The 26666-nt window shown below is 36.6% G+C and overlaps 11 protein-coding genes across 11 annotated transcripts; 2 read left to right on the top strand and 9 right to left on the bottom strand.

Annotated features, from left to right (window-relative positions):
- Window positions 1–230: 230 nt before the first annotated feature.
- Window positions 231–1870, bottom strand: EV154DRAFT_500346 (velvet factor-domain-containing protein). Its single transcript, XM_051600578.1, has 6 exons — window positions 1623–1870; window positions 1528–1554; window positions 1378–1429; window positions 1011–1313; window positions 593–939; window positions 231–533 (listed from the first exon to the last, which is right to left on the bottom strand). Exons 1-6 carry the CDS (start codon window positions 1642–1644, stop codon window positions 283–285), a joined length of 1002 nt encoding a protein of 333 aa, XP_051460301.1. The 5' UTR covers window positions 1645–1870; the 3' UTR covers window positions 231–282.
- A 36-nt stretch (window positions 1871–1906) lies between these two features.
- Window positions 1907–5479, bottom strand: EV154DRAFT_125305 (ras guanine nucleotide exchange factor domain-containing protein). The gene is made up of 5 exons (XM_051593976.1): window positions 4894–5479; window positions 3347–4796; window positions 3118–3283; window positions 2078–3058; window positions 1907–2010 (listed from the first exon to the last, which is right to left on the bottom strand). Exons 1-5 carry the CDS (start codon window positions 4984–4986, stop codon window positions 1959–1961), a joined length of 2742 nt encoding a protein of 913 aa, XP_051460300.1. The 5' UTR covers window positions 4987–5479; the 3' UTR covers window positions 1907–1958.
- A 968-nt stretch (window positions 5480–6447) lies between these two features.
- On the bottom strand, window positions 6448–7912 carry EV154DRAFT_478936 (zinc-finger of mitochondrial splicing suppressor 51-domain-containing protein; the record flags this gene model as incomplete). Its single annotated transcript, XM_051598221.1, has 3 exons — window positions 6448–7085; window positions 7140–7349; window positions 7405–7912. The coding sequence occupies 3 exons, from the start codon at window positions 7910–7912 to the stop codon at window positions 6448–6450; spliced, it is 1356 nt and encodes a 451-aa protein (XP_051460299.1).
- A 1959-nt stretch (window positions 7913–9871) lies between these two features.
- On the bottom strand, window positions 9872–10756 carry EV154DRAFT_478935 (uncharacterized protein; the record flags this gene model as incomplete). The annotated part of the gene is made up of 1 exon (XM_051598220.1): window positions 9872–10756. The coding sequence occupies one exon, from the start codon at window positions 10754–10756 to the stop codon at window positions 9872–9874; it is 885 nt and encodes a 294-aa protein (XP_051460298.1).
- A 519-nt stretch (window positions 10757–11275) lies between these two features.
- EV154DRAFT_478934 (uncharacterized protein) lies at window positions 11276–12253 on the bottom strand (the record flags this gene model as incomplete). The annotated part of the gene is made up of 1 exon (XM_051598219.1): window positions 11276–12253. The coding sequence occupies one exon, from the start codon at window positions 12251–12253 to the stop codon at window positions 11276–11278; it is 978 nt and encodes a 325-aa protein (XP_051460297.1).
- Window positions 12254–12623: 370 nt separating this feature from the next.
- On the bottom strand, window positions 12624–14367 carry EV154DRAFT_536856 (uncharacterized protein; the record flags this gene model as incomplete). Its single annotated transcript, XM_051604170.1, has 5 exons — window positions 12624–12694; window positions 12748–12773; window positions 12798–13200; window positions 13261–13866; window positions 13890–14367. The coding sequence occupies 5 exons, from the start codon at window positions 14365–14367 to the stop codon at window positions 12624–12626; spliced, it is 1584 nt and encodes a 527-aa protein (XP_051460296.1).
- A 574-nt stretch (window positions 14368–14941) lies between these two features.
- On the top strand, window positions 14942–15740 carry EV154DRAFT_125216 (uncharacterized protein). The gene is made up of 4 exons (XM_051593975.1): window positions 14942–15062; window positions 15114–15189; window positions 15254–15381; window positions 15436–15740. Exons 1-4 carry the CDS (start codon window positions 14966–14968, stop codon window positions 15552–15554), a joined length of 420 nt encoding a protein of 139 aa, XP_051460295.1. The 5' UTR covers window positions 14942–14965; the 3' UTR covers window positions 15555–15740.
- A 182-nt stretch (window positions 15741–15922) lies between these two features.
- EV154DRAFT_439194 (uncharacterized protein) lies at window positions 15923–17815 on the top strand. Its single transcript, XM_051596893.1, has 2 exons — window positions 15923–17629; window positions 17691–17815. The coding sequence occupies exons 1-2, from the start codon at window positions 15946–15948 to the stop codon at window positions 17732–17734; spliced, it is 1728 nt and encodes a 575-aa protein (XP_051460294.1). The 5' UTR covers window positions 15923–15945; the 3' UTR covers window positions 17735–17815.
- A 2-nt stretch (window positions 17816–17817) lies between these two features.
- Window positions 17818–19153, bottom strand: EV154DRAFT_439191 (uncharacterized protein; the record flags this gene model as incomplete). The annotated part of the gene is made up of 4 exons (XM_051596892.1): window positions 18921–19153; window positions 18318–18852; window positions 18116–18250; window positions 17818–18048 (listed from the first exon to the last, which is right to left on the bottom strand). Exons 1-4 carry the CDS (start codon window positions 18954–18956, stop codon window positions 17819–17821), a joined length of 936 nt encoding a protein of 311 aa, XP_051460293.1. The 5' UTR covers window positions 18957–19153.
- A 1720-nt stretch (window positions 19154–20873) lies between these two features.
- Window positions 20874–22098, bottom strand: EV154DRAFT_500335 (alternative oxidase-domain-containing protein). The gene is made up of 2 exons (XM_051600577.1): window positions 21216–22098; window positions 20874–21157 (listed from the first exon to the last, which is right to left on the bottom strand). Exons 1-2 carry the CDS (start codon window positions 21952–21954, stop codon window positions 20958–20960), a joined length of 939 nt encoding a protein of 312 aa, XP_051460292.1. The 5' UTR covers window positions 21955–22098; the 3' UTR covers window positions 20874–20957.
- A 415-nt stretch (window positions 22099–22513) lies between these two features.
- On the bottom strand, window positions 22514–23530 carry EV154DRAFT_500332 (uncharacterized protein). The gene is made up of 5 exons (XM_051600576.1): window positions 23396–23530; window positions 23251–23331; window positions 23048–23184; window positions 22904–22989; window positions 22514–22828 (listed from the first exon to the last, which is right to left on the bottom strand). The coding sequence occupies exons 1-5, from the start codon at window positions 23439–23441 to the stop codon at window positions 22750–22752; spliced, it is 429 nt and encodes a 142-aa protein (XP_051460291.1). The 5' UTR covers window positions 23442–23530; the 3' UTR covers window positions 22514–22749.
- Window positions 23531–26666: the final 3136 nt, after the last annotated feature.

Raw genomic sequence — 26666 nt, 5'->3', positions numbered from 1 at the left:
GGCGATAAAGATAAATGAAATGGTTTAATTCTTCTGCACATGACTAGGGTGTATCCATTCTATGTACATCTAAACCCAGTACCATGGAAATCAAAAAGTAAAAAAAAAGTTACAGTAATAGAATATGCATTTTTTGATCCATTTGTGACACCTAAAAAATGATATCATGACCCAAAAAGTGTTCATGGGAAATAGTGTAGAAATCACATTTATCCTATTTTAGATATTTGGTGATTAAAAGAGCGACAGGCAAGAGAGAAAAAAAAAATAGGTTTTATTGAATCAATAATGAGGAGGTGGAGGTGGAGGCAAATGTTGGGGTGTTAATTGATGGGATGGAGGAGGAGAAGAAGTAGGCTGAGGGTAATTTTGTGGATAAAAATATGATATTTGATTAGGACGGTATGAGGAATAAGGATGATTAGGCGAAGTGTGTGGTATTTCTTGTTGATATCGAGTACCACTATTACTATGATTATTTGTGGTATCCTGATATAGATTTGACTCTTTATTCACATAATAAGGACGGCGATCTGTTTATCGTCCGAATTGTAAGTCTCTATTATAAGCTAGTATTATAAAGTCCACTTACCTGCCGGTATCGCCGTACTGCTACTACTACTGCTGCTAGCCTCCTGCGTATAATATCTACCATGTTCTATAATCGGCGGAGTCCAACTGGATTGTTTTGGTGGATATGTTACATAGTTGGAAGTTGTGTCGTTATTTTGTGCTACTCTGGCCCTTTTAGCTCCTGCTGGAAGAAACTTGCTTGTGGATGGTGTATTGTTATCATTCTCATTGACACTGCTGGTTTCTTCCGTATCGCTTATCTTACTGAGTTTTCTTCGTTGTCTCAATTCTTTTCTAATTCGGATTTTTAGACCTTGATCTGCAAATGATCTTGACAAAAAGGTGGATTCTTCCATTCCTGGAAACCTAGGTGAAAGAGTTGCATTAGATTTTGGTTTCCATTGTCTATATATGAGAGAGAGAGAGAAAAATCTTACTTTTTCGCAGAATATACAGAGAATTTGTGTGATATAATTGACCTGCAGTGAAAGACTTCTTTGCCGATGATTTCAAACAGGCTTAATTTCAAGCGATAGCTCCCTTCCATTCGAACCGATAAATCTGGAAACACAAAAAATCCTGCATCCGTGTTGTCGATATCTTTCAAATGATACAAGGAGGACACTACTGAACCTGTAGTGCTTCTTGTCTTTCCATCTCGCAGCAAATGAAGTTCCTCATCTAAATCGGCTGCCATTAACGAGGCGTACATGAAATAATATGGGTTCTGTAGGTAGCCACTACTTGAATTCTGAGTAAGTAAGCTTCAATATAGTAATTAGTTTTATCTCTTCGAGTCCTCACTTTTTTTCGGCCACGGGTAACTTGGGGTCGAATACTCGAAGCTGGACAATGGCTAAATGGTCATTATATGTAAATAAAAAACTGTAAATTAGACTGAGACCTTTTTAGAGCGAATAATAAAAAAAAAAAAAAAAATGTTAGGACAATTACGTGGTGGATCGATCGGTCTTCTGTCAGCTTTGTAGAATGAAAAGAGAACGGGTTAGTAAGAACTGAGACCAGAGAGAAATAGCTCTAGCGTATACCTTTTTCGCCCACGCCACACATGCGCGATTGTTTGGGCTGTTGCCTTAAAGTGAGTTGATAGTCACTAAAAAAATTTGTGAATACTTGTGAAAAGGCCACATCAATTCTTTATGGGGTACATTTCATGTCTATTTTCTCGTCTTTGTTTGACTGTGGCAAAGTGATATGAGACTGTTTCATCCATAGAGCATCAAATAGGTGTAAAATTAAACAAGGAAGGAAACCTCAAAAAGAAAAAAGATTGACTTTATAAAAAAAGGGGTTGTAAACAAGCCAAAAAAAAAAAAAAAAATGCAAGTCATACAAATTTATTTATCCAATCAAAAATATTTAATTTATAAACCGGATTCCTTTAGTCTTCTAGCAATTGTGTCCTCGCCACGTTCCCTTACAAACAAAGCGAAAAAAATAATTAACAAACAGACCTGATATTGTTTCAAACTTTCTTTCTTACCTTGGTTCTAATTTTAAACTTAAATTATATAATTCTTCCTCTTCTCTGCTAGAATGCAAATGTGTCTTTATAAATTCCTGGATATCAGGTACAGCTGTCAACATATAGTGGGTTGACTGATACTGTTGAAGATCTCGAATCACTTCAGCTGTCTTCATTCGTTTAGCAAAATTAATTAAGCTATTCGTTTTCTTAAGATAGTTAGAGTTGCCATCTTCAATAAAAGTTAAATCTTGAAGGTAAATGCCTAAAAACGGGATACACGGTGGATTCACATTATGAATAATTTCGCGATATTCGCTAAAGTTACGATTTGCGCCCATTAACTTTCGAATGTTTTGAAGAATCTGCATAGAACGAGCGCTGATTAATTCCCACGTACGCTTTAACCGCCCAATAGATCCATTATCGAATGCAGATAGAATGGCCATACATGTATTATAGTTGTTTAATAAGCGGCACCGTTCCGCAACAAATATCCAATGCTTCATGACAACCGCTCGCTTCTTAATTTCATCTTTACTCAATATAGAGTCAGTTACCCAAGCTGTCACTTGATTTGAGTGTTCAATTGAGGCCTTTACATTGGCAGCAATATGTCCGACTTCTGTATCAGGTTTACCCCAATTTTTATCAAGACATTCAACAGGTTTAATACGGTTGTAAAGTCGGAAATCCATTACTGTCATTTGTCGGGCCAATTCATGTGGATCCAATTCGAGAAATTTGATTCGCTTCATATTTTTGGGTAAAATAGGTGCCGGCATATCCGCTGTACGTACATTTAATTTCATTTTTCGGATCTGTCCTGAATCTTCGGATTGCATACGTTTCTTGATCAATTTCGATAATTGTTCTGCACCAAATTTCATGGATTCTACAATTACATGATCTGTAAACTGACTAATTTCTGGTAAAATAGGTCTGTCTTCTTCCTCGTTAAAGTAAGTTTCAAGCCATGATTTAATGACATTAAAAACCCTATCGAGATAACATCTTTTTTAGGAATGTTTTTAATTAATGCAGTAAAAATGTCTTACCTTAGACGAACTAGTTTCAGTTTCTTTTCTCTCCATATTTCCAATTCTTCAGAGGTTAATTCTTCGGGTGGGACCAATTGATAGCGTTGAAAGAGCTCATCAAATAATTCCTCGGTTGTACAAAATGATCGATACGTCAGTAAGAACGTCGAATTAAATTTAGAATCTACAAAGTAAATCGTTTGTTTGTTTGTGTGTTCTTTGATTGTTTGTAATATATATAACTTACCCAATTGATCGTGTTGAGTTAAACGTTGCACAAGTGCATGTAATGAACCTCCCTTCACATTACCTTCCATGTTTAGTACCATATCGTTGGCTCCAACGTCAGATGCCAGGAACCAGGGTATGTCTCCGTGAATACTACTCATACCCGCATTCGACATGGATGCATTCAGCACAGTAGATGTAGGAGTAGCTGTTACTGTATCACGACGGCGTGCTGCTTCCATCGTGTCTTCACCAAAGAATTTAGCAATCTTTCCTTCCTTGACTTGACGCACATTATTCAAACTATGCAAACTACTGGTTTCTGACTCAGCCAGAGAAGAACTTGACAAGAGTGTGTTCAATCCAATATCAGGTGGACGAGTCGTAAATTCCTCGGATTTATCTTCATCATCACCAATTGACCCAGTGGAGCTATTATTGGGTTCCACTCTATCGTCTGTTTGTTTGTGTGTAGCATCCAAGACATGGCTGATACTCGATTCAATCACCTCTATGCATTGTACCAGACGATGATAGGCGAGTTCCATTTGAGCGGCATCTTGATCTACGCTTGTGATAGTTTGAGACACAACAAACAAAGAACCCATAGCGGCATAAATGGGCTGCTTCGATTTAATTAAAATTAAAGCTTTGGCATTCCCCTGATTTAATTGACAGACTTCTTCAATCGAGTTTAATAGGATGCTGGTGGTGTTACTGAGATTTCTAAATTGAGCAACAAGCATTGGGGCATTGGCTTTCAATTTTACTAACGTGCCTTGAATATCTTGATTTTCAAAATTAGAAAATGCATCACGCACACTGTCCATAAATGCATTCATGGCAGATCGCACATTGTTTACTAATACCAGAGTTGCATTCACCATGTCCGCTTTACCAAGCATACTAATTCCACTGCTGTTCTTGATCACAAAGGGGCTATGACGCCATAAGTTTTGATCGCATGTTAATGAAGGTTTGGTATCCTTAATTTCTATAGATGCTTGCTGAGCACATGTCAGGAAATGGCGTAAAGATACCATGACGTCTTCAGAATCAGACTGCAACTTAGACAGTGCTTCAGGACTGGCCAAAGCATTGGAAGCGACTTTGGTGGCAAGCACGAGTTTGGCCAGAGAGGCTAAAAGAGTGCGATGTTGTGTACGAAGCTGCTTATTGGCTTTCAAATGGACGGATGTTTCCTTATCCAGACAGTTGGATACATAAAGTAATAATCGAATTCGATGTACAATGGTGGTTGTATCCTCTCCAAAATAAGCATTTTGTCCCTGGCGAATGGATTCTCTCAGGTTATGAACTGCATGGCCAATGGATGTCGACAGACTTTGCCATGAAATAGCCACTTTATCATCGCTGTAAACGCTGCTTGATTGATCGTTCATTGACATTTCATCTATACTTGTGTATTGCTTTGGTGATGTGGGAAATGAATCGGGTAACGAAGAAATCTATTGTCATACAACATACACCCCCCATAAGAAAGATTGAGTGACCATGAGTTTTTTTTTTTATGTCAGCAGGTTAAATAAAAAAAAATTTACTTACAAGAATGCCAGTATCAGGATCAATGTTCTCCAGTTCCCATGTTGTTTCTTCTGTTGCCATGTTGTAATAATAGTATCTACCTTTGGGTGTCATTTTACGTGTCCAATTAGGTGGAAGCTAGTTTTTATCCTTAATTAGTGAGAATGAGGGCATGCGCGGTTTTTTTATTATATTTTACCCTATCATCATCTTCGTACTCTTCACTGGGTCTCTGGTGCTGCACAGGACGAATACTATGACGAAAATCGTTTCCAAATTCCTCGTTCATCATTCTATTTGGTGCACGTTCAGGACGTACAGGTGGTTTTTCAGTGTTATGTTCATGATCCATGTATCTTGGAGAGTTGGTATGATAGGATTCATGCAAGCTACCATGGCTACTACTAGAGCCTAAAGCTTCTTTTATTTTTTCCTCCATTGCACCTTCGGGAGGCATAGAATATCTCATTTCCTGTGTACGAGGATTATAATAATATTGCTCAGATCCGTCTTCTGTGGTTTGGACCAGCCATTCTGTAGTTTGAGGTGTCATATCTGATGCATGCAGACTGAATCTAAGCTGGTTTTGCATATCTTGATCTGTTACACGCTGCCTTTGTTGTTTCAGTTTCCATTGTTGTTGTAATTCCCATAACTGAAAACAGGTTAGACTGTTTTTTTTTTTTTTTTTTTTTTTTTTTTTTTTGCTTTTCATAAATGCTAAAAGTTTATTTTTTATAGATATACCTGTTGTTTCTCTTCTATATCTTGGATTTCTTCCTGTTTTAAAATTTGGACATAATTACTAGGGAACCAGCCTCTTTTCCCATCGCACCTAATATAGGGAAAAAAAAAATTAGTAGGAAAAAAAAAATTTATTCTTCTGGGTAACACTTTACCAACCATCCCACCAACCTGATTCCAATTGAGCAAGGACATCAATGACAGAATCTGCTTGGAATGACAAGGATGACGGATCGTTGGATTCGTATGCATATAAAGCTCGGACACGACATATAACTGCTCTTGAACTCATTTTTTTCTTCTTTTCTTCTTCGCAAGCTGTATGTAGACTCTTTGTCCGTATTGTATTCAAAAGGAGAGGTTGATTTATATATAAAAAGAAGTAATATAGGTCCGAAGGGAGGTGAATATAAGAAATAGAGAAGAAGAAAGAAAGAAAGGAAACATTATACAAAGACTATTAAAGGGGAATGAATTTACAATTCTGTCCACGTTGTACAAAAGAGGTACTTGATGGGCCTTTTTTTTTCTTGGCTTCTCTGTTCATTATTACACATTGCTTGCGTGCAAGGTAAGATAGCTGGTGTGTGGACATCCAACTTTGCTCACTCAATGGTGACGCTGTCGTGCGCTATTCACTTGTTAAATAAACGAGTTCCAATGAGTGTAAATTTGTATAGTTACACTATATTTCCAATTTTAAATTTGCTTTTGGGGTAAATTATAAAAGATGGCATATTACAATGTTTTTTATTTTATTTTTTTTTACAAAAAGGTCTACGAAAAAAAAAAAGGGGAAAGGGTAAAATTCTGAGCGGTAGTAAAAAACTTTTATTCGTTACTCTCAGGATCATGAGTAACATCATAACGTTTACCACGAATAGCCCAAATACCATAATTTGCAAAAATAGATTGTCTTAAATCTAACATATTGACATCGCGTTTCAAACTACGGAATTCATTAACAGAGGGCTTCATAACCCAATCAAATTCACCTTGATAATCCTGTTCAACAGCTTCAATGTCGTTCTTCATATCAGCTTCATCGTATCCTGTAATGAAAATAGGACACTTTGTCTCTAACGCCTTTTCAATCGAAGGCTTCCAACTGTTTCTGGCTCCTTCATGTCCAATACCAGGTGAGAACATAAAGAACAAGTCAGTAAAGGGATCAAACTTTGCAATCTTCTCGTGATAATCGTGATACATTGCATTGTCATAGGTGAAACTGAGACGTTCGTTGACAGATTTTGTATGGGGTTCTTGGTTGGGTGCTAATGCATCAGGTCCAATGAAATGAACATGGAAAGGAGTGGCAGGGAACAAATAGGCTAATTGAAGCCAGATATGCGAAGGGAGTGTGGCTTCAGCACGAGCACCGACGAGATACACATTGATGGTATCAGTACGGATTTGTGAAGAGGCATCGTTAGTAACCTGGTTATGAGGATATAAAATAGTTCTTAAGGCTAATAAACTTCTCCATTAGTAATCATTCACTATGTCCACGTATCTCTTCTTACCTGCAATAGATCTCATGCCTTCAGCTGTCACTTGTTCACCATACTTATAAGGACTGGCTTGGTGTAAAACAGATGCAATGGTGAGAGGATAGGTTAATAATTTCGATACATGACGCATGGATCTGTCTGAATCCATGGAAGGAAAACTACGGGTATAAAACAAGACATCCCAGTTTGCCATATTGACGGCTTCATCAAAGCCCTGTGCAGCTATAAGGACAACGAGTTAAGTTTAAATTTCATCTTAAATAAAATTATACTTTACTAGGAAATTCAAATTCACGCATGGGTCTTCCAGAACGCAAATCATGGTCATCTTCGTTGATTTCACGTAAAATAGCACAGGTTTCCTTATGTGCTTCCTTGCCTTGATGATAGTGTTCTTCACTACAATGAGTAGGGTAACCACAATCAGGACAGTCATACACAGGCTTCTTCTTGTGTTCTTGCTCGGTGTGGTGAGTGTCGCAGACAGGACAGACACCATACTTGTTGATAATGGCAGCTCTGTCTCTCATTTCTGGTAAAGGTGACTTTGAAAGCACATGGAATAAGTTGTCTTGTTCTAAAATGAGCTTCTTTTCTTCGTTAGCGGGCTTTCCTCCAAAGATACCCTTGAAAGAAATAGGACGAATGACAGATTGTGTGAAAAGTCGTTGTTGTTCGAAACGACTCACTCTGGCTGATCGCACAGCACAAGAAACAATCGCATTAGAACGAGAATTAAGCAACCTACGTGATGTAGGTAATAATTGTTTTAATCCTCTATTCATTGTACAAAAGGTTGAAAAGAAAGAGTTTTTTTTTTCTGTTGTTTATTACACCCCCTCTTCACAGGGCAACTCACTTCAAAAAAAATCAGGCCAAAGAGTCACAAATTGCCCTTTTCAACCAATCAGCTTGTTTATTCATGGAAAAGCCCTCCAACTGCTGCTGGGAAGAATTCAACCTGGGAATAGAGTGGCGGCGGCATTGTTCTCCTCATTATTAGACCTGCATTAGCCTGTCTCGTTTTCATACGGATGCATGATAGAAAACACCCTAGTAAATGTACCTCATTTCACTCATTTTGTCTCGATGCCATGTGGTCCGTGTTCTGTTGAATTATGCTATGTTTCAGCTACAATTCATCCAATTGCCACCATTACATACGATTAATCCGAAAAAATGTTGTCATCAAGGCACTATAGAATAATACGACAATCATTATCTAAAATGACACTTTAAAATAATACATCGTGAAGTTTGTATGTAGAAATATGAAGCATACACGCTATTGAACAGAAAATTCAGTGTCATCCATTAATAATGTATAGATTCACATCTAATGTTGGAGGTAATCGTGGTTTTAACAAAGTCGTCCTGAAATACGTTGCACTTCCAATAGCTGTGTACACATCGTTAACTGACATTTCTTGTTGTGTATTCAGACACTCCTCTTTAAATTTTTGATGCACTGATTTCAATATCTCTTGGAATAAGGCCTGTTGGAACTTCTTCAGATGGCACCAAACACTTTTATGCTTTCAATATTTGCTTCATCAAATTTTTGATACAACAGCCTCGTAATTTTTGTCTCAAAGGGTAAAGTCGGTCGTTACTTTTATAACGTATGTATGTCTGTCGCCACAAAAAGCTACTAAAGGGGTTTCGTCTAATAACAAAGTGTTTCCAAAAGAATATTGACCAAATAAGTCAATGTTAAATCCATCGTAAAATGCATATTGTTGTGTAGTCGAATGCTATTCCCTGTACAGGTAACAGAAGATAGCTTGGATGAACAAAAAGAAAGAAAGAGCAATTGTAAACTCTACTTTTTTTTCATGGCAAATAACAATGATCTCTTCTGCCGTGTGTCATCTCTGTGAATTCACTTGTTTCTGCAAAATCATTCGTGTTCATTTTAAAAATAAGAAATTGGGTTAAGTTAGAAAAGGCTCATTTATTTAAGTGATCAAAAGGGGGGATTCAATAAGTGCCTTATGAAGTTCCGGCTCGAACAGGATAATCAAAGTCTGGCTCGAAGATCAAAAAAATGGGGGGGGGCAGGAGTCCGGCGCCTGGCCTCACCGCATGCGGGTCGCTAAAGGATTACTCTTTTTTTCCGCCTTTTTTTTTTTGCTTTCATATTGTCAAAAATAACCAAAACATAGAATAGAGTAATAAAATATTCGGTAAAATAGTTTACATCTGATATTTGTATATACTTTTCATATTGTTTTGCTCAAGAAGCTACAGTATATAGTGCCTGAAAAGAATAGAGGGCATGAAAACAGAGCTATAAAACCAGCGTTGGATTTTTTTTTTTTGGGTAGTAGCTTTCTTTCTTGTGCTTTAAAATGTCGCCCTTCATACAGCAGTCCAGTCAAAGCAACGTAACGCTACAATTTTTATAGCACCACCAAAATTATTCGCGTCTACTTTATGTGAACTGTACGCGACTCAAGGAAAGCTATTACAGCTTTTATCGGTGTATATTTTTGGCTAAGACAATGAGTGCTTTTGCCTACCTGTATGTAACATTGACTAAAGACAGCCTGATAAGGTAAAGCAGCTTTACAAAAAAGTAGTGCGTGTGCTATAATAGAGTATACCACTACGAGATGTGGTATCAAATTAAGGGAGTACAGTTATTTTTTTAATAATATTTGTAGCCTGTAAGCGATACAATAGCGATTATAAATAAAACTTTAATCTTTATTACAGCTGAAAAATATAGTTTATCAAACTTTTCAAAATTTTAAGCTTTTGGAGTATTCGGATATTTCCTTATGGTTTTTCATGGCCGTAGTTTTAATTCCGTCTAAAACCTCTTGCATCTTTGTTAAGTTACTGATCATACCGTCTACTTTAACCTTGTAACTCTCGTCACAATAATCATTCCGGTCATGTAGAATTAAAGTGAAACAGCCCCTGATAATCAAAGATGAGAATTCGCAACAATTTCTTCGTAGGACCATCATTTGTTCATACATATTGAGCAGTTTACGGGTTCTATGTGTCTTGAGAGCTGGTTTGTCTAATTTAGCAGCAACGAAAAAAAACAGAACAAAAGCAATAACAAAAGCCATAATCAAATCTCGCTCTTTTTCTTTGATAAAAAAAAACACCCACATAGCTGCTGTACCTCCTCCTACAATGGCGTATGAGTCAAAACCATTATCAAGATATTCCTTTACAGAATAATCAACTTTGCCATTTGAACTCCATTTCTCTTGAGTTACAGTATTCATAAAATGATCGATTGCTTTAAAAAGAGCACCAGAAAATGATGTAAGGGCCTTCACTTCGTTACTGATTCCGCGTTTAAGCTCATTATGAGATCCATGGGGTTCCTTTGACTTATTTATGATACATATCATACTGGCAATAACTTTGTTGAAGTTACAAGAAAAACCGAAAAGATCTTTTGAGAAGTAATAGATAGCATTTACATTTAACTTGAATTTGTTTAGTAAAAATTCGTAAGCCGGTATGCCTTCGTCGTCCAAAAATGCTTGTTCCCAGAAAAAATATAAATTCTTTGTGGTCTCCGATACCGCCTGTATATAATTTTCTATGGCAATAAGACTATTTTCAAGATTCCCGGTTTCTCCTAAGTTGTTCTGGGCTTGCATGAGAAAGTGGTTGAGAAAAAAAAACGTTGGTTCTCAGGCAAGATAAAAGAAATAGCAGTTTTTATTTGTTACAAATCTCAGCCCTTCGTAGATCGTATTTGATAATAATAAATACATAGCAAATACTGCATTTGATAGGATCATCAATAGCCTATTTACATACATTTCAGATAGTTAGAACTTTTGGCTTCTTCTCTGCATAAGATAGTAATACAAAAGACAAAGACGTTTTGCTTCAAGAAGGAATAACTATATATTATGAAAAATTGGAAAGTGTACAATATCAAACATTGGGCGTGAGAATATGATGCCATGTTGCATGTATAAAAGTTGATTTCCCTCTTCAACAAAGAGCAAATACGGCGTTTATTTATAAATTCATTTTAATGTTCTTATTGCTTTCATTACTAATTTAATAAATTAAAACTTGTACATGGCCGAGTCAAGTCAATCCGAATAAATGTATTTTTTATTTATTTTAGGCCGTTTGTTTGATAAGTAGTAAGATGGCACTTAATATTATATAAAAAATGAAAAAAAGCGATCCAACGTTTTGCTTTGAATGTAAAACACCATCCATCTATTTTTAAACCCGTTATCAACAAATTCCTCTGTAGCTTCGTAATTATATATAGATTCTTTTTGCATACGATGTAAACTATCTTGCAGCTTTCTTGTGCGTTTTATCATGTCGTTGACCGGGGTTATATCCTTCTGTGATTTTCTGACAAACGCATCTAGATCGATGGATCTAATTAAGGCATCCTTAGAAACACTTGTAATAGCGATATCATTGAAGAAGCATTTCAATTCCTGAGATTTTTTTGTCAGCCCATCTAATTCGTGTTTCATGTCTGTTAAAGTCCCTTCCATGAACTCTTTACTATTCGTAACTATATATTTTAAATTCAAACAGTAAACATTCATAAAGGCAACTGTGACAAGAAGAGAACCGCCTTCAACAAGAATCAAACAACCGTTTAATTTGGAATATAAGCCAATATGTGATATAACATATACAAAAACCGTTAACTTCAACATTCTCTTATAGTTATCATACAAAGAAAGGTACTGCAGGTCTTGATTCAGATTACGTTGGCACATATACGTTGTGGATTTAACACGACCACCTTTTTCAATAAAGATAGCGATAGTGCTTGCAAGAGATCCCAGTTCCCGATAAATTTTGAAAGTAAACTCAAAGTTTACTGCGTTGCTGTATTTTACTTGATTAAGAAGACTTAACACCCTAGCAACAGGCTTGCTAAGATTTTTACATAGTTCGGAAGTTTCAGCAGAGAAACGAGAAATGGCCTGATACAAGTCGATATCTTGCTGAAAGCATTTAGTAATCGGGCTTTCTTTATTGTTTACAAATGCCCTTTTCCATAGCTTGAAAAATTTTTGTGATTGCTTTGATATTGTGTGTATGAGTTGAATAATATATTCTAGGATAGCGTTGATTTTTATATTGTAAGAATCGACTGTAGCAAGCATTAAAAGAATGATGTATGATTTGACTGATAAATGAACAACATTGTATGTAAAAGCTGGTTTTTATTTGTAAAAAAAATAGACCGTATCTTTCAGCCTTTGGCGTGAGAATATGTATTATAGTATGACACGTACGTAAGCAAGATATGTGAGTCTATTAATATAGTTATAAACAAAAAATCCAGGTTTAAACATGTTGGCTCAAATAGAACTTTTGTGGTGTAACCTAAATGTCTTGTGAAAGAGCGACCACTAAAGCTAAGCTAATCCTAACCCCAACCAGCATCCAATACTAATATCACGTCAACACAATAAACCAACCTTGTTTAGTAATACACGTACTTTTTATTATGTGCACTAAATGGATATATATTTAAACTGTAAAAGGATTAGGAGAAATAATCCTAGGAATTTCTTTGTTGATGTTATCAATGAGTAGTAAATCTGTCAGGAAAAAAAAAAAGGGTGTATAAACATTAGACACAGTATCACTTTACACTTGTAAAAAAATACTCTACCTAAACTAGCAGCATGTTCATACACTGACTGTTCATCATCCTCCATCTCATCATAAGCTCTACCTACATCATCTAGGGTGGGTTCAAGGAAATGATCCACATATTCATCTCGCATGATATACATCTCTTTTCTACGTTTCAATGAGTCTAAGAACTTTTGGCCGAAAAAGACTGCCAATTCAACCGAGTTGTCCAGCCGGGTAGGTCGATGATTAGGACACAAAAACCAGTATTTTCGAATGAAGTTGGGCGGCACAAACCAACAATCTGGATTTCCTAACTCGCCTCCAATAAACATGGCTGTTGAAATTAATGTGTTGAATAGTTCATTGGCATCATAAAAATCTTGGAAAAGAATCATGTAGTCACGCATGGTAGGTCCAGGGATCAGATCGATTCTTGGATCATGTGGCACTTTACGTTGTAATTCAGCTATAATCATGCTTCCCATGAGTATCCCAGATTATACATTATAAACAAAAGTTAACTTACTTGGTGTTAAGAGATAGCGATTGTCATTTTGGTCTCTCATTGTCCTCATTTGATTTACGGCATCCAAGGGAGATATAGGACCAGCTACATAAACCTTATTGGTTGGCGACGAATTTGTATCCTTGATATCCATCCAGAAATCACCTTCGACTGGAATCTTTGGCTGGAAGTTGCTAGGGACTGAAGGTGGTGGAGTTGATGGTTGAGGGGAAGATGTTGCATATTCCATAGAATCTTGGCTTACGTTACTGTGTAACTCTGGAGGAGGTTGTGATAAATAAGATCGAATTTCTGGAGGGACAAGAGCCACTAGCTCTGGTGGAACCTGACTCAACCAAAGCTCAGGTGGTACATCCTTCATTTGATTAATAAAGTCTGTTACTGTGTCAGGCTGTAATAGATATTGCATTAATGTAGGATCTAAATCCAAATGAGTAGCCGATTGAATAAGATTGGGTATGTCATCGAAGGAGAAATCTGGAGGTAAAGAGCTAGAGAGGGGAGAAGATAAAAATGTCTCTAAACCTGAACTAAAAGTATTGTCACTTGATGTTGTTGATGCAGTTGAATTAAAGGGTTGAGGTGTTTCTGGTGGTGGTGAGGAGTCTTCCAATAGATCGTCAGGCAACATTGTAAGAATACATTTTTTGTTATCCAAAAAAATTCCAAAGGTTGCGGAATATCTTTGGTTCGTGAGAACGTTGTTTCATCTGAGCCCATTTTATCCCTTTTTCCTGTATCCCAAAACTTTGGTACATCCACTCTATTTGCAATGCAAGTGATTTTAAAGGTTAATAACTGGCCTTTCAAAAAGTTATTTTCATAGCGCAATTCGTCCACTTTGAGTTGAAGTGATTTGGCTTCCTTCAAAGCTTGATCGCGCATCTGTAAACATTTCTTGATATTTGTCTCTGCATCATGCATTTCACGCCTTTTACGTTCACGAAAAGCTCGTTGCGCAGCTCTGTTTTGAGCCTTTCGTTGTGCAGGAGAAGGTGGGTTGGGCTTTCGACCTGGCTTTTTACGGGGTTTGATTGGTTTTCCGTTTATGTCTAAATTGCCCAACTCAAATTCAGGGTCAAAATGTTCAAATGCAATATCCTCCATTGTTTATATTTTAATGAAAGAAAAGAAGGGGAAAAAAAGGGGGGGGGGGGGAAACTTAAGAGGAAGAGAGAAAAAAAAAATAGTTTAAGCAGCTTTAAACTTATATGCCGTTGTGTCACCTTGAGAAAAAGGTTAGTAACCACATGGCAGGCCAACTTATTCCCTGTGTAATAACAAGCGTTGTTCATGAAAATCACTTTTAGCAGGAAGAAGAAGAAGTAAAGGGGATTCAATAGTTTCTTTAGTAGATGGTATAATGGAATGAAGCCATTCTATTGTCAGATAGTATAGTAAAGGGCATATTTTAAGAATCTATACACACGCGCGCGCACACACCCACTTACACACACACACACACACCCACTTACACACACACTCACAAAGCAATGTATTTTTCACATGTCTCCTTTCCCCAAACCAGTCACACGATGTGTGAGCAAAAAAAAGATGCAGGAGTTTGTTTAGGTTTAATTACCGCTCAGGTTCATTTGACATAATGATGTGAGATAGGAATGACGGAAAAAGTAAGGGTACAAAAGAAATATATGTTCTTACTTGATTTCTTCTTTTTCCCTCCATCTAATAAAAACAGATAAAAATGAAATCTATCATCCTTTTGCTTGTAGCGTTTGCTGCCATCTGTTATGCCAAATGTGATTGTGATGCGGCGGACAATAGCTGTATTAGTAAATGTGGTAAGGTACTTTATTTCAGTTACTAAAAAAATCATGCTAAAATTTTTATAGTCGTGGAAGCAAATAGTTGTGTTACTTCGTGTAAAGGTAATATCGAGTGTTACGAAAGCTGCATAGATGACAAGTGGTAAATAGTTCTACCCAAAAAAAAATACATGCATTTTATTTATAAAAAAAGATAATATAAAAAGGCCATCCGCAGACGCTGCTAAAGCAATACCAAAGGCTACTTTTAAGGAAGTTTTAGCTGCGACCAGCGCTGCCACGACAACCAATTTAGCCTCAGCTACATCATCTGCAATGATAACATCATCCACAGGTAATTAATATACGATTAAATATATAATTTCTACTAAAATGGAAGGTATAATAGGATCAATGACAGCAAGACCATCAGCCACTTCTACTAGTCAGGTTTCACTGGGCTCAACATTGAAAATGCCTGCCACGGTTCCAATACTCTTATTTTTCATGATGTTGGTCTTGGTTTAAAATTCATACAAATTGCCTATTAAAGTAAAAATGTCTCATTCAATTGTATACTTTCACGTGCAAACCCTTTTTATTTGAATATCGGCTAGAATCCGATCCCATTGGTATAAAACGATGAGGTTTTTTTGTTTATGTTTAGAATTGCTTTAAAATACTTATGTTTACGCTGGGAAGCCCTTATTGAGCGAAAAGATAGAATACAATGTCTAATAAAAAGTATTAAAAAAAACTAAGATACGCATTTTGATATCCGACAGGAAGCGGTGGGTGCCCGGCCTGCAAAAAAAAAAAAAAAAAAAAAAATGTGAATAAAAGAAACTTTTCATGTTTTATCCCGTCTCTTTTTTTATTCTTTCTTTTTATTTTTTATTTATATATTTATTGATCTCGAATGGATTCGTATTTGGCAAACATAGACACTTACATGAAGCAACAGCAGCAGCAGGAGATGCTGAAGAGACAAAGAGAACAACAACTTCTGCAACAGCAACATTTGCAGCAACAAAGACAGAATATCGGCTTACAGCCGTCTCAACAAATGAATGACGACTGGTTAAGAAATATGTCAAATTTATCTGTTGCCCCTGATACTGCACCTTTGTACTCTAACCCTACACTTTATATGAATGCACCTGCTAATGCTGCTTTCAACCCTCATGTCATGTCAAATAATTACGCCATTCCTCCTCCAGTCAATTATTTACAACCTACTCAACCGCCTGAAGGTTTTGACATAAATGGACAACCTATTCGAATCCGAAAGAAGCCGGGAAGAAAGCCCAACCCTGCATCACCAGCATTACGCAAGGCACAAAACAGAGCAGCCCAGAGAGCCTTTCGGGAGCGAAAAGAACGTCATCTAAAGGATCTAGAAACAACCATTCGTAATTTGCGGGAGCAGCGTAACAATGCTACACGGGAATTGAATGCCTTGAAAGGAAATTTAGAGTCTTACAAGGCCGAAAATTGGTATTTAAAGGGCGTTGTCTTAACACTTCAATTTATTTGCATGCACCACAATATAAATATTCCAACTCATTCACCCTATCTATCTGAAGATGCCCTAGCAAAAATGGCACAGACTGCTCCACATGCTATTGAAGCATATGTTAACTCTTACACAAGAAATAATTTTAACTTGAAATCAACCATGTCTTATCATTTCGTAGATAAGGACCAACAAGACCGAGAACCTTCTGCTACTGAATCTCCTCATCCTTATGAAGAAGAGCATGATGAATCTATGGACTACAATGAGCATAGTGATGATGAATTTGACTCTTACTCTTCTCCACCTCCTCCACCACCACAGCTACAAAAGCAAGAAACTATCAAGCAAGAAGATAACAATAGACTAGATTGGTTAAACAAATTACAAGACGAACCAGTGAAAGAAATGTCTTCACAACCTCCTGCATCTAGTTTAGATGCTATTCAGCAAATTCGTCTTAAATTGGGAGTCCAGTCAACATTAAATAACGCTGACGACCAGGCTGCTGCTAGATTGAAACCAACTATTCTCCAACTGGCTATTCCCCATGATCCTCGTATTGATTTGGTACCTACACCCCATATGCGTGATCGTATGATTATTTTCAGAGACCAAATGGATTATGATAGATGCTTTACCATGATGTTAAATGAAGCGGTGTATCACGGTGGGGATCCTACCATGAGTGAAAGTTGGGAATTACCAGCTGATTTCTTTAGTGAATTCTGGTATCTGACCATTGATTATGATATCAAGAAAACAAACAAATGGCGCCGTAAGAAGGGCTTGTCTGATGTAGCGCCTGGCCCTCAACAACAAGATACCACTAGATCCATAAACTGGCCTACCATGATGCAACAAGGAGGTGCCATGGGTGAGTTCTGGAATGACGAAGATTTTGACCAAATCGTCAAAGGCATGCCTAGTTTACAACCCATGAATCAACAAGGATACCCCTTATCTCCTCCAAGCAAATTAGCACCCATGACGCCAAACAGCCCATATAGTGACTCACCCAAGTCAATGTATTCAAGATTAATGTCCGCACCAGAATCAAGGCAACGGATACAATCTCCAAGTTTGGGTATGTGTATTTACACCACTATCATTCTTTTTCTATTCTTTACTAACAAACATTCTTTTAGAAAATATGATTGAGTTAATCAATCGAGACCTTGAAGAAAACTAATTTATTATTAAACAAAAACACACTGAAAAAAAAAATGCCTGTAAATAGACAATAATAAATCATCACACTCATAGTATTCCATTATTATATACAAATCGTAGCAGATCCTTTTACGGCTAAATGGCCCATGTGATTGGTGATCCATAATTCATAACGGTCTGGATCGTTCGATTTTCTTCCAGATAGAGTTAACGGCTTATTCACGTAAAGTGGAGTTAAACATTTGTATTCAAATGATTTCATCTTGTTGTTGATATTATTTTTCAACAAGTCTATCAGTAAAGTCCCACTTAAAGGCCCATGCACCAGGCATGCTTAGTTGAAAAAAAAAAATTACATAAGCATTTAGACAAGGTCTAATTTTATGAGAGGCTATCTTACCAGGGTGATTTTCCACTTTTGTTGCGTACTCATGATCAAAATGAATTTTATGTGAGTTGAACGTTAAGGCTGAATACCTAAACAACAAGATTGAACTTGGTGTTATCGTTCGAGAGAAATCAGATTGTTTCTTTACTAAAATTAAAAAAAATAGTACCCGTTTAAGTTCGCTAATCGGGAGAAAATATTTAAAAATCATTACCTATCAAACCTCTGGCAACATTGACTGATGGTTGTTCAGGGTGATATACAAGGCATCGTTGCTCTCTCATGGACCACCCGTGCTGATTCTCAATATCCTTATTAATCCAAACCATGGCAGAGTCTCCCATACGTCCGTGTCGAACTTCTGCATGATCCAGACTTGTCTTCATCATGACGTTTTGGTCCCCTACGCGCAATGGGTTATCGACACTCCAAGTCAATTGCGCTCCTACCCACATACGCTGAGAAAATGGCTTGGGCGGAAAATACGAGGTTTCATACCCATCTGCTGCTAAATCTGGTTCCTGTGTGCGCGGTGGAAAATATACATGGTGCCAACAAGGTGGTACTATCGTACCCTTTGGAGGTATTTTTTCATTCACAAAATCAGAGGATCCAAGTGTGTTAGCCAACAGATTAAACTGCGATCCTGTTATCTCATCGAACGTAATCTCGTTTCCATTGGCTTTCGTCTTTGTTTCCCAATCACGTAAAACTTGCACGGTAGAGTAATGTCGTGGTTTTTTAAAACACTGTGTACTTTATTAGGGTGTCTGTTTTCTTTTCCTTTTTTTGTGAAAAAATACGCGACTAAATGTACCTTTGAAAAAGATCGTACTGATTTCGATAATGACATTAAAGAAGAAAATAAAAACAAAGGCGGAGACTACTTTTTAAACATATCACCGACCCATAATTACAACCTTCAGATTGTAAATCTCGAAAAACCCGCTATTCTTGGCTGAAATTCGTCTATACACTGTATAGAGAATTGTGAGCTAAATGCAACGTGTCGATGATATAAACGAGCAATAATCGGAGTTAACGATATGCAATTTATTATGGCCATAGACTACATGTTTCCACGGTTAACCACTACGTACAATAAAAGAACATCTTACTTGACAAAGGAAATTCACCTGCGATGTATAATCCAAACCGAACTCTTGTCATAATTCCATTAAATGCTTTGGAACAAACATAGAGTTTTATGAAATATGGTCTAGGTTTTTCTGGTTAGGTCAAATGTCTATTATACAATTCATTGAGTATGATAAGCCTTCCGCATACTTACTGTCCTGATCCTGGAGGATAGATCTTTTACGCGAGATCTTTGCAATTGAAATTTAAAGTTTCGAATTAACTCCTTCTAGAATAAAGCACCAAATTTGGCATTTTCCGGTAAATCTCCATCCTACCCAATAATATATCGACTTTCCGATCGAATATCTATTAAAAAATGCATCCACAATTAAAAGTGTCATTTATGTCTTGTATATTTTGTATGTGTTCTTAATTCCTTCATAATTTTATGTTTGCAGCACTACTTCTCTTGGTTACTTTCAGGTGTTTTCAGTGGTCAAGAAATGTCAGAGAGCAAAACCTGGCCTAGACTCTAAATATAAGGATGCTTCCAAATTGCGCGGGTTCAAATTGGTTTTGGGCACCCAAGTCATTTTTCATGCCCAAGCATCTCCAAGCTGCTCAAACCGCGGCTTGCTATTAATACAATCGTTGTAACTCTTTACCGGATTATTCTTTGTATTCTATCCGAGGGTAATAATAATAGGAATGGGAGTTGCATTTTAGCTGTTATCATAAGGCAACAACAACAATTTCGCGCTTATATTCTTCGATTTTCATTCTATTTTTTTAAAAAATTGTGGGGAGTTGAGAGTTGGGATGCATTCCGACAAATATAAAGGATAGATACTTTTATCATTCCGGATAGTAAACTCATTGTGGATACCCCATCTAGAGAGCTGTATATGCTTGTTTTCGTTAATCTTGCTTATTCTTGTTTATTGTGCCGGAAATTACTTTGAGTTTTACATAATACATCATGGACACCATACTTTATTATATTTTTATACATTGCTGATGAGGTCTCTTCCTCGCCTTCAGATTTCAGGGTATTATGAACCATTTGAGGAAGGTGATGTTGACCTAGACCAGTTACTATTTGTATGCAAGCAAACTAGAACAAAACAATAGCATATCCGGGGAATCATTTCAAAGGTGCACTACAAGAATCAAAACTTACCCGGGAAGTACCTTACAAGTCTTACCGCTTAGTGTGACTTCGAGTGTTAAGCAAGGAAACGCCTATTCTTTACACTTTTGGCACGAAGAAGAAATTAATATTTGTATATGAGCAAATTGACACCAGTTTGTGAAATAATAGTCTATCTTTTAGCAAACTTTGAAACTACCTTTGTGTTACGTAAGCTTGCCAGAAATCCCAAGACAGACTGTTTCAAATGCTTTTACTAAGCAATTATGTTTTTCTTTGTATAAGACGTCATGTTGAACAGCTGTGGTCTTTTTCTATTAAAGCGGTTATAATTACATGAGTACTGTATTCATATTTCTGTCATGAATCACGTTCAACGTATTATATGTTTGATAAGAAGAGTGCTGATGTATTCTTAGCATATTGCGTCAATGCGTAATTAACACACTACAATCACAAATGCACATTGTCTTCTAAGCTACATTGATACCTTTAAACATTTGAAATTTTCACATTTTATATCAGATCAAGCATACTAAATAGCAACTTATAAAGAATATTTGGGTGTTTATTTACAGAATTGGAAAAACAAATTAAATAAAAGATCGCCTTTTAATTTAGGATTTATGCGGCTGATGGTTCATGGACTTTACCACGTCTAGTTTCTTCCTCGTGCTTCTTCATTACTTCTTCAAGGATATTCTCTCGATGGATAGCAATACGATCAGCGAAGAAATGATTGGCATCACGATGAACTGCCTCATCTGCTCGAACAGCAAGTACGACATCCCGCACAGTAGCGTTGGGTTGAAGGTTGTAATATTCTGGAATAAAGATTGTTTAGTACATTTGTCTGATGAATCAAAAAATCATTGGACTTACCAATAGCACATGTAGGCGCTGGCTCGTTCTTGAGATAGCCATTATCAAGATCTGTCAAGAAATGAGTATAAGAGACGACAGCTTCTTCTTCGAGATAGCCACAGAATCGATGCGCGACTTTAGGACTACAGACGTACAACCAAAAATAAGCGTTAAAGAAGACACCTTGAGCACCAAGGATAAGTAATCGGTTCCAACGAGAAGGTTCCAAACACTTCATCCAAGTCATTAAATGGAAACGTTCATTGGCAGCCTCATGAAGCATGTGGTCAATCCAGCCATTGTCATCGGTCAGGTTTCGTAAGGATTTCATGTGACGTAGCATGCCACCCACCATACCAGGTACGGCAGCAATCGTTTCAAGCATGACAGCACGCATGTAATGGTTTCTCTTGAAGTAAGTATCTGGGAGTAAACGAAGGAATCGAACAGTACGATATGCGGCCTTATCACCCAATGTCTTTGCATTGTGATGCTTACCAGGACCGAAATCGATACTTTCAAGATCGTCTGTGGTCAAACGCTGTGTGCCCATGAACTCTTCACGCATTGGAACAGAGCGAGAAGCCAGCACTTCACGGAATACATCGCGAGGCATGTTTTCAATTACTTCATATTTACGAGACTCGGCTTGCTGTTGGATCACGGAAGTTTGAGTTGCTAGAGTTCGAACAGGGATCAAGAGACGACCGCTAACAGCAGAATTAAGGATTTGGGGTTTAATTAATGTACGAAGCATAATATTTGAATGAGAATAATTAGTTAAGAAAAGAAAAACTACGGAAAATTAAAAAAAAAGGTTGATTTATATATCAAAAGAGAAGGCATTAATGCGCCCTGATAGATCCGACACAATGCGGAGTTCCCCGATAGCAATCCTAACTCCCTTTACATACAAACATGGGTTTTTGTTACTAGTTTATATAGTTTCTTCGTCTTAAAAAGCTTAAGACCTCCTCAGTAGTGTCATTCATAGTCTAATTTACAAAGTCAACTCAGTGTATTGATTTCTCTGTATTTCGTGCGTGTGTGTTTGTTCTGTAGGGTATTTATCGTAATGTTATGAGTCAAGAAATTAACCCGAGTTATTGTCTGACCAATAGGATTTTTACGTTCTCCACACATATTCTGCAGCCCCACCCGTTCAAATGAGAATATCGCCTATAGGATGTCCCGCTGCATATGATCCCTTTGATAAACGTGTTGGTAATCCAACTTGAAGAAACATATGAATAATCCTCCACTATTAAATCCATGTGCATTCAAAGGCTGTTTAAACCCCATGATCTTCCATCGATGAGGGTTTCACGGTGTGGCAAACATGATAATGAATACATGCTTATTCATTCTTTCCTGCCTTTTTTTGTTTTGTTTTTTTGTTTTAGGCAATACCACAGAAATAGATTGATTGGGATTCCGTAGAACACTTAGTATGACGTTATGATTGCTTTTTATACCGACGTCAACACTCGCTAATCGATTCGTCATTTATAGGTGTATTTTTTTACCCGTCAATCTATAATTAATTTTATTTTTACTTTTTTTGTTGACCTTGTAATGTCACAATGACTCTACGAGATCCACCAGAGTTACGATGTTCACAAAGATAAATTCTAAAGTTGAGAAAAAGAAGAAAATATCAGTTTAAAAGGCTGAAATGAAGCACAATATAAAATAAAGACTTTTACCCTTGCCAAGTTCCCAAGTTCAATTTACCATCTGTGATAGGAATATTCAACGACACACCCACAATACCTGATTTTAAATGTCCAGGCTAATATGCATGTTAAATCACGTTCATCACCCCTTCTTTAATAAATACCACACTTTACCATATCGTCGGAGCCTTCAGCAGTGTGAATGTAGGGAAAATCCTCGGGCACAATTTTGTTTAAACCCATTTCCATATCCTTTTGTACATCAGAATCGAAATTCTCGTTAATCATTAAAGAAGCTGAAGTGTGTTGTACTAACAAATATATATTCTGTGTAATTAGCTGAGGGTCAAACATGCTACTTTTTATTCTTGACTTACAAAATACATTGGCCATGCCAATTTTGAAAGTTTTCAATTCGGGAAGTTGACCCACAATCTCTTTATGAACAAGATGACATCCTAGCCCCATTTTCGTATTAATGAACCGGCTCTAACAGACTCTTTTCTTCTCTTTGTTTTTTACCTCTTCTACGTTGGTTTAAACGGATTTCTTTTTGGACCCAAGACATTTTATCAACGGTTAAAAAAGCTATGGCGATATTTGCCGTCTTTTTTTTTTTCTTTGGATAAAATGTCGGATTTCTAATAATATGAATGTCACTAAAATCTCGGTTTTAGTGTGTATTTCATGCAAAAAATTGGTGTAGAATAACTTTGCCAAAGAGTTACCCGATTTCAATATGGAATCTTCACACACCGGAGAAGTTTATACCATACAAAAACCTGCTATATATTTTCTATAAGGATGCTTTTCCCAAAGAAAACTTATGGCTGGGATAGACTGAGACGCCATTCTTTTTCACCAGTATGAATAGACCTCTGCAGAGGACACATAGTGACCTACGTACTTTTTTTTATACGGCCCTTTATTTTCTACGTACTTTTTTATGTGCCTATTTTTAGGACTGTGAATACGCCTGTTTTCTAGTATGCGAAGGCTCAAACATATGGGTGATTAAATATACAATTAAATCATCCGGATGTAAGCCAGCTCTTGTTTATCAGTTTATAAATAAGGCTTGCGCCCACGGTCTTTTGATTATAAATAAACAATTAAGTCATCCTGACATAAGCCAGCTCTTGTTTATCAGTCTACAAATAAAAACCATTCAAACATTTTTTTCTTCCCTTCTTCTCTTCATTTTTTTCTTTTTTATTCTTATACTGTATAACACCATCTTTTCAAAGAGAAGGATTAAATATTGGGGAAAGGTTAGCTAATAACAACTTTTGTTTTCTTTAAAAACACTAAAATATTACCTTTTTTTAAAAAAAAGTATAGACTCCCATTTTTTATTATCACGGCTAAGGATAGACCTCTTTACATAATGAAGATTTTCCCGTTACCCGTTGTAGGCATTGTAAGCCTGTATCTTACATATTTTCGAACCATCAGCGGATATCTAAAGACGGTTTACTACTCTATATTCTGACCCACTGTGGTTGGTAATGTAAAAAAAAAAGAATAGATCACGTGAATAAAAAAAATACGTAGAAAAATTTACAAAATTACGTAGGTATAGGCATTGTCAAAAAAGACGTATGTTGAAAGTGAGTTCCCCCTCGTTAAAAAAGAATACGTCGATTGTATCCAGTAGGTTGGCTGAAAAAATTGTACTACACGTAGGTGTAGACATTCTCAAAAAAAAAAAAAAAGACGTAGTTAGGTGTAGACTTATTCTCTCTAATCAAATTTTCTTTGATTAGGATGACATAAGGGATAGGGACGAGTTAAATATTTTCTTATTTGACCTTTACAAAAAAGCCAACAAACAGGATAGAAGGATCATATATGTCATGATTAACTTGTACGTAATACACATAAGTTTAGGAAATACAATCTACTAACTACTAACAAGCAATAATTTTTAATTTCTAATTTAAATAAGCTTCCGAATGAAGAAATTAAAGAACATGACATTGAGGAGCAATAGTTGATAGTGAACTATACAGATCCTATTATCAGTCCTCTGCTATATGATTCTGGCTATGACAAGATGTTTATCTGGTAATTTTTTTTTTTTTTACAATATAACATAATTGATTAGCAATAAAGATACTGACTCTTCATGCAATAACTAGGTTGAATCGTACTGTATTGCAGAACTGTGACAAACGCCCTGATGCTGGCTGTGTCGCTTTAAAAGGAACTCAGTCACTACGTCAGTTTTGCTGAAGTCAAACCAGATTATAAAAAGAAGAAAGACACCGTTAAAACGCATGAAGACTTGCTACGACTGTCATTGTTTGGCATGAATGCGCTATGAGGAACATAATTTAAAGTGAATTTTGTTGATGCAAGTAATTGGTAAAATGAAACTTGATGCAAATTCTACTTTTCTTGTATAATTTAACGTTCTATCGCAATATAGGTTCTAGCATGTATGTACATGGGTGCTTTAATCGGGCCGAAGGTGCTGTTGTTATAGTGGAACTGCTGAAGGAGTTTAAGTTGCCGATGTCGCTGAAGGATTTACCGGGATTTATAATGAGCCTTGATAAACTGAAGAAGGTTGGTCACTTCTGCCGCCTTTAATGTTTTGGTAAAGGAGGGAACAAAAGAAGAGCTTCAAGCAACGTAAACCTTGATGAGATTATTAATTGCCACACGCCAAAAAATATGAAGGCCGCAGTTGATTTTTAGTTTATTAATGGTTTAGTGAAGCATTTGCTAATTACTTGTAGCAGTGGTACTGTTACTGGCTTGTTTAAGTGAAAAGCGGTAACGTGAAATAAAGATAAAGAGTAAGATAAAAGTTCTTAAAAAGTGAGCACCAGACCATAAGTTGTCAACTAAGATAAATTTAAAGATATAAAAAGGAAATGTTACGACGAATCAGATATAAGTGTCTTCGAAGGAGTATAGTAAAATACAACTGGTAAGACTATTCAGTGCTGGTTTATAAGAAGGGCTTTCGTACAATCATAGTAGTTATATATATTTATAATGAAACCATGCTTATATGAATAGGACTAAATCAGATTATAGTAAAGAACAAACTAAAGATTTTATTGATTATTTTTGAGGTCCTTTTATAAGAAAAGGACAGAAAAGCAGTCGGAAAAATATAGGGATCTGAAGTCAAAAGGACCAACAGAAGAAGAAAAAGGTGGTGTAACAGTAGTATGTATATTTGTGAGAGTTCTGTTTACTTCTATATACTGCCATAATCCCAATTATTAAAAATATAACAACACTCAAGTTATAACATGTCTCTTTCCGGTACCTCTTATAATGTTGTTGTACTTCTGGCAGTATATTTTTACTTCTAACTAGAATTTCTTGTCTGCTCTTAAAACTGACCCGAGACCTTACGGCTTAGTCCAACTACCCAGCACTTTCTGTTTGTAAGTATCGCTATTCTAATTTGTACTAAAATATCGTGCTCTATTAAAGGCCTCATCACGATCAGCTTGAGAAAGCCCATACCATTTTCAGAAAAAAAAAAGAAAGCTAGCCGGTGACAGAAAGCAGCAAACAAAGGGCACGGTAACCAATCACTATGTCAATTTTATTAAGGACGTTCTTGCCGAGATGGACAAATTTTTTGAAATGAAGGGACATTATCTGATCATGGATAATGCGCCCATACATACAGGTAAAATAATTGGTGAGATGATTGAAGAGCGCGGCTACAAGTGCATCTACTTGCCACCTTACTCTCCAGAACTCAACCTGATAGAACAATTTTGGTCTGTTGTTAAGAGTAGCGTGAAAAGAGAGTTTGTACTTA

This window comes from Mucor mucedo, assembly GCF_025094135.1.
Source record: "Mucor mucedo strain NRRL 3635 chromosome Unknown EV154scaffold_21, whole genome shotgun sequence".
NCBI lineage: Eukaryota > Fungi > Mucoromycota > Mucoromycetes > Mucorales > Mucoraceae > Mucor > Mucor mucedo.
Note: the sequence above shows the minus strand (reverse complement) of the source record. Positions and strands in the feature narration are given on the sequence as shown.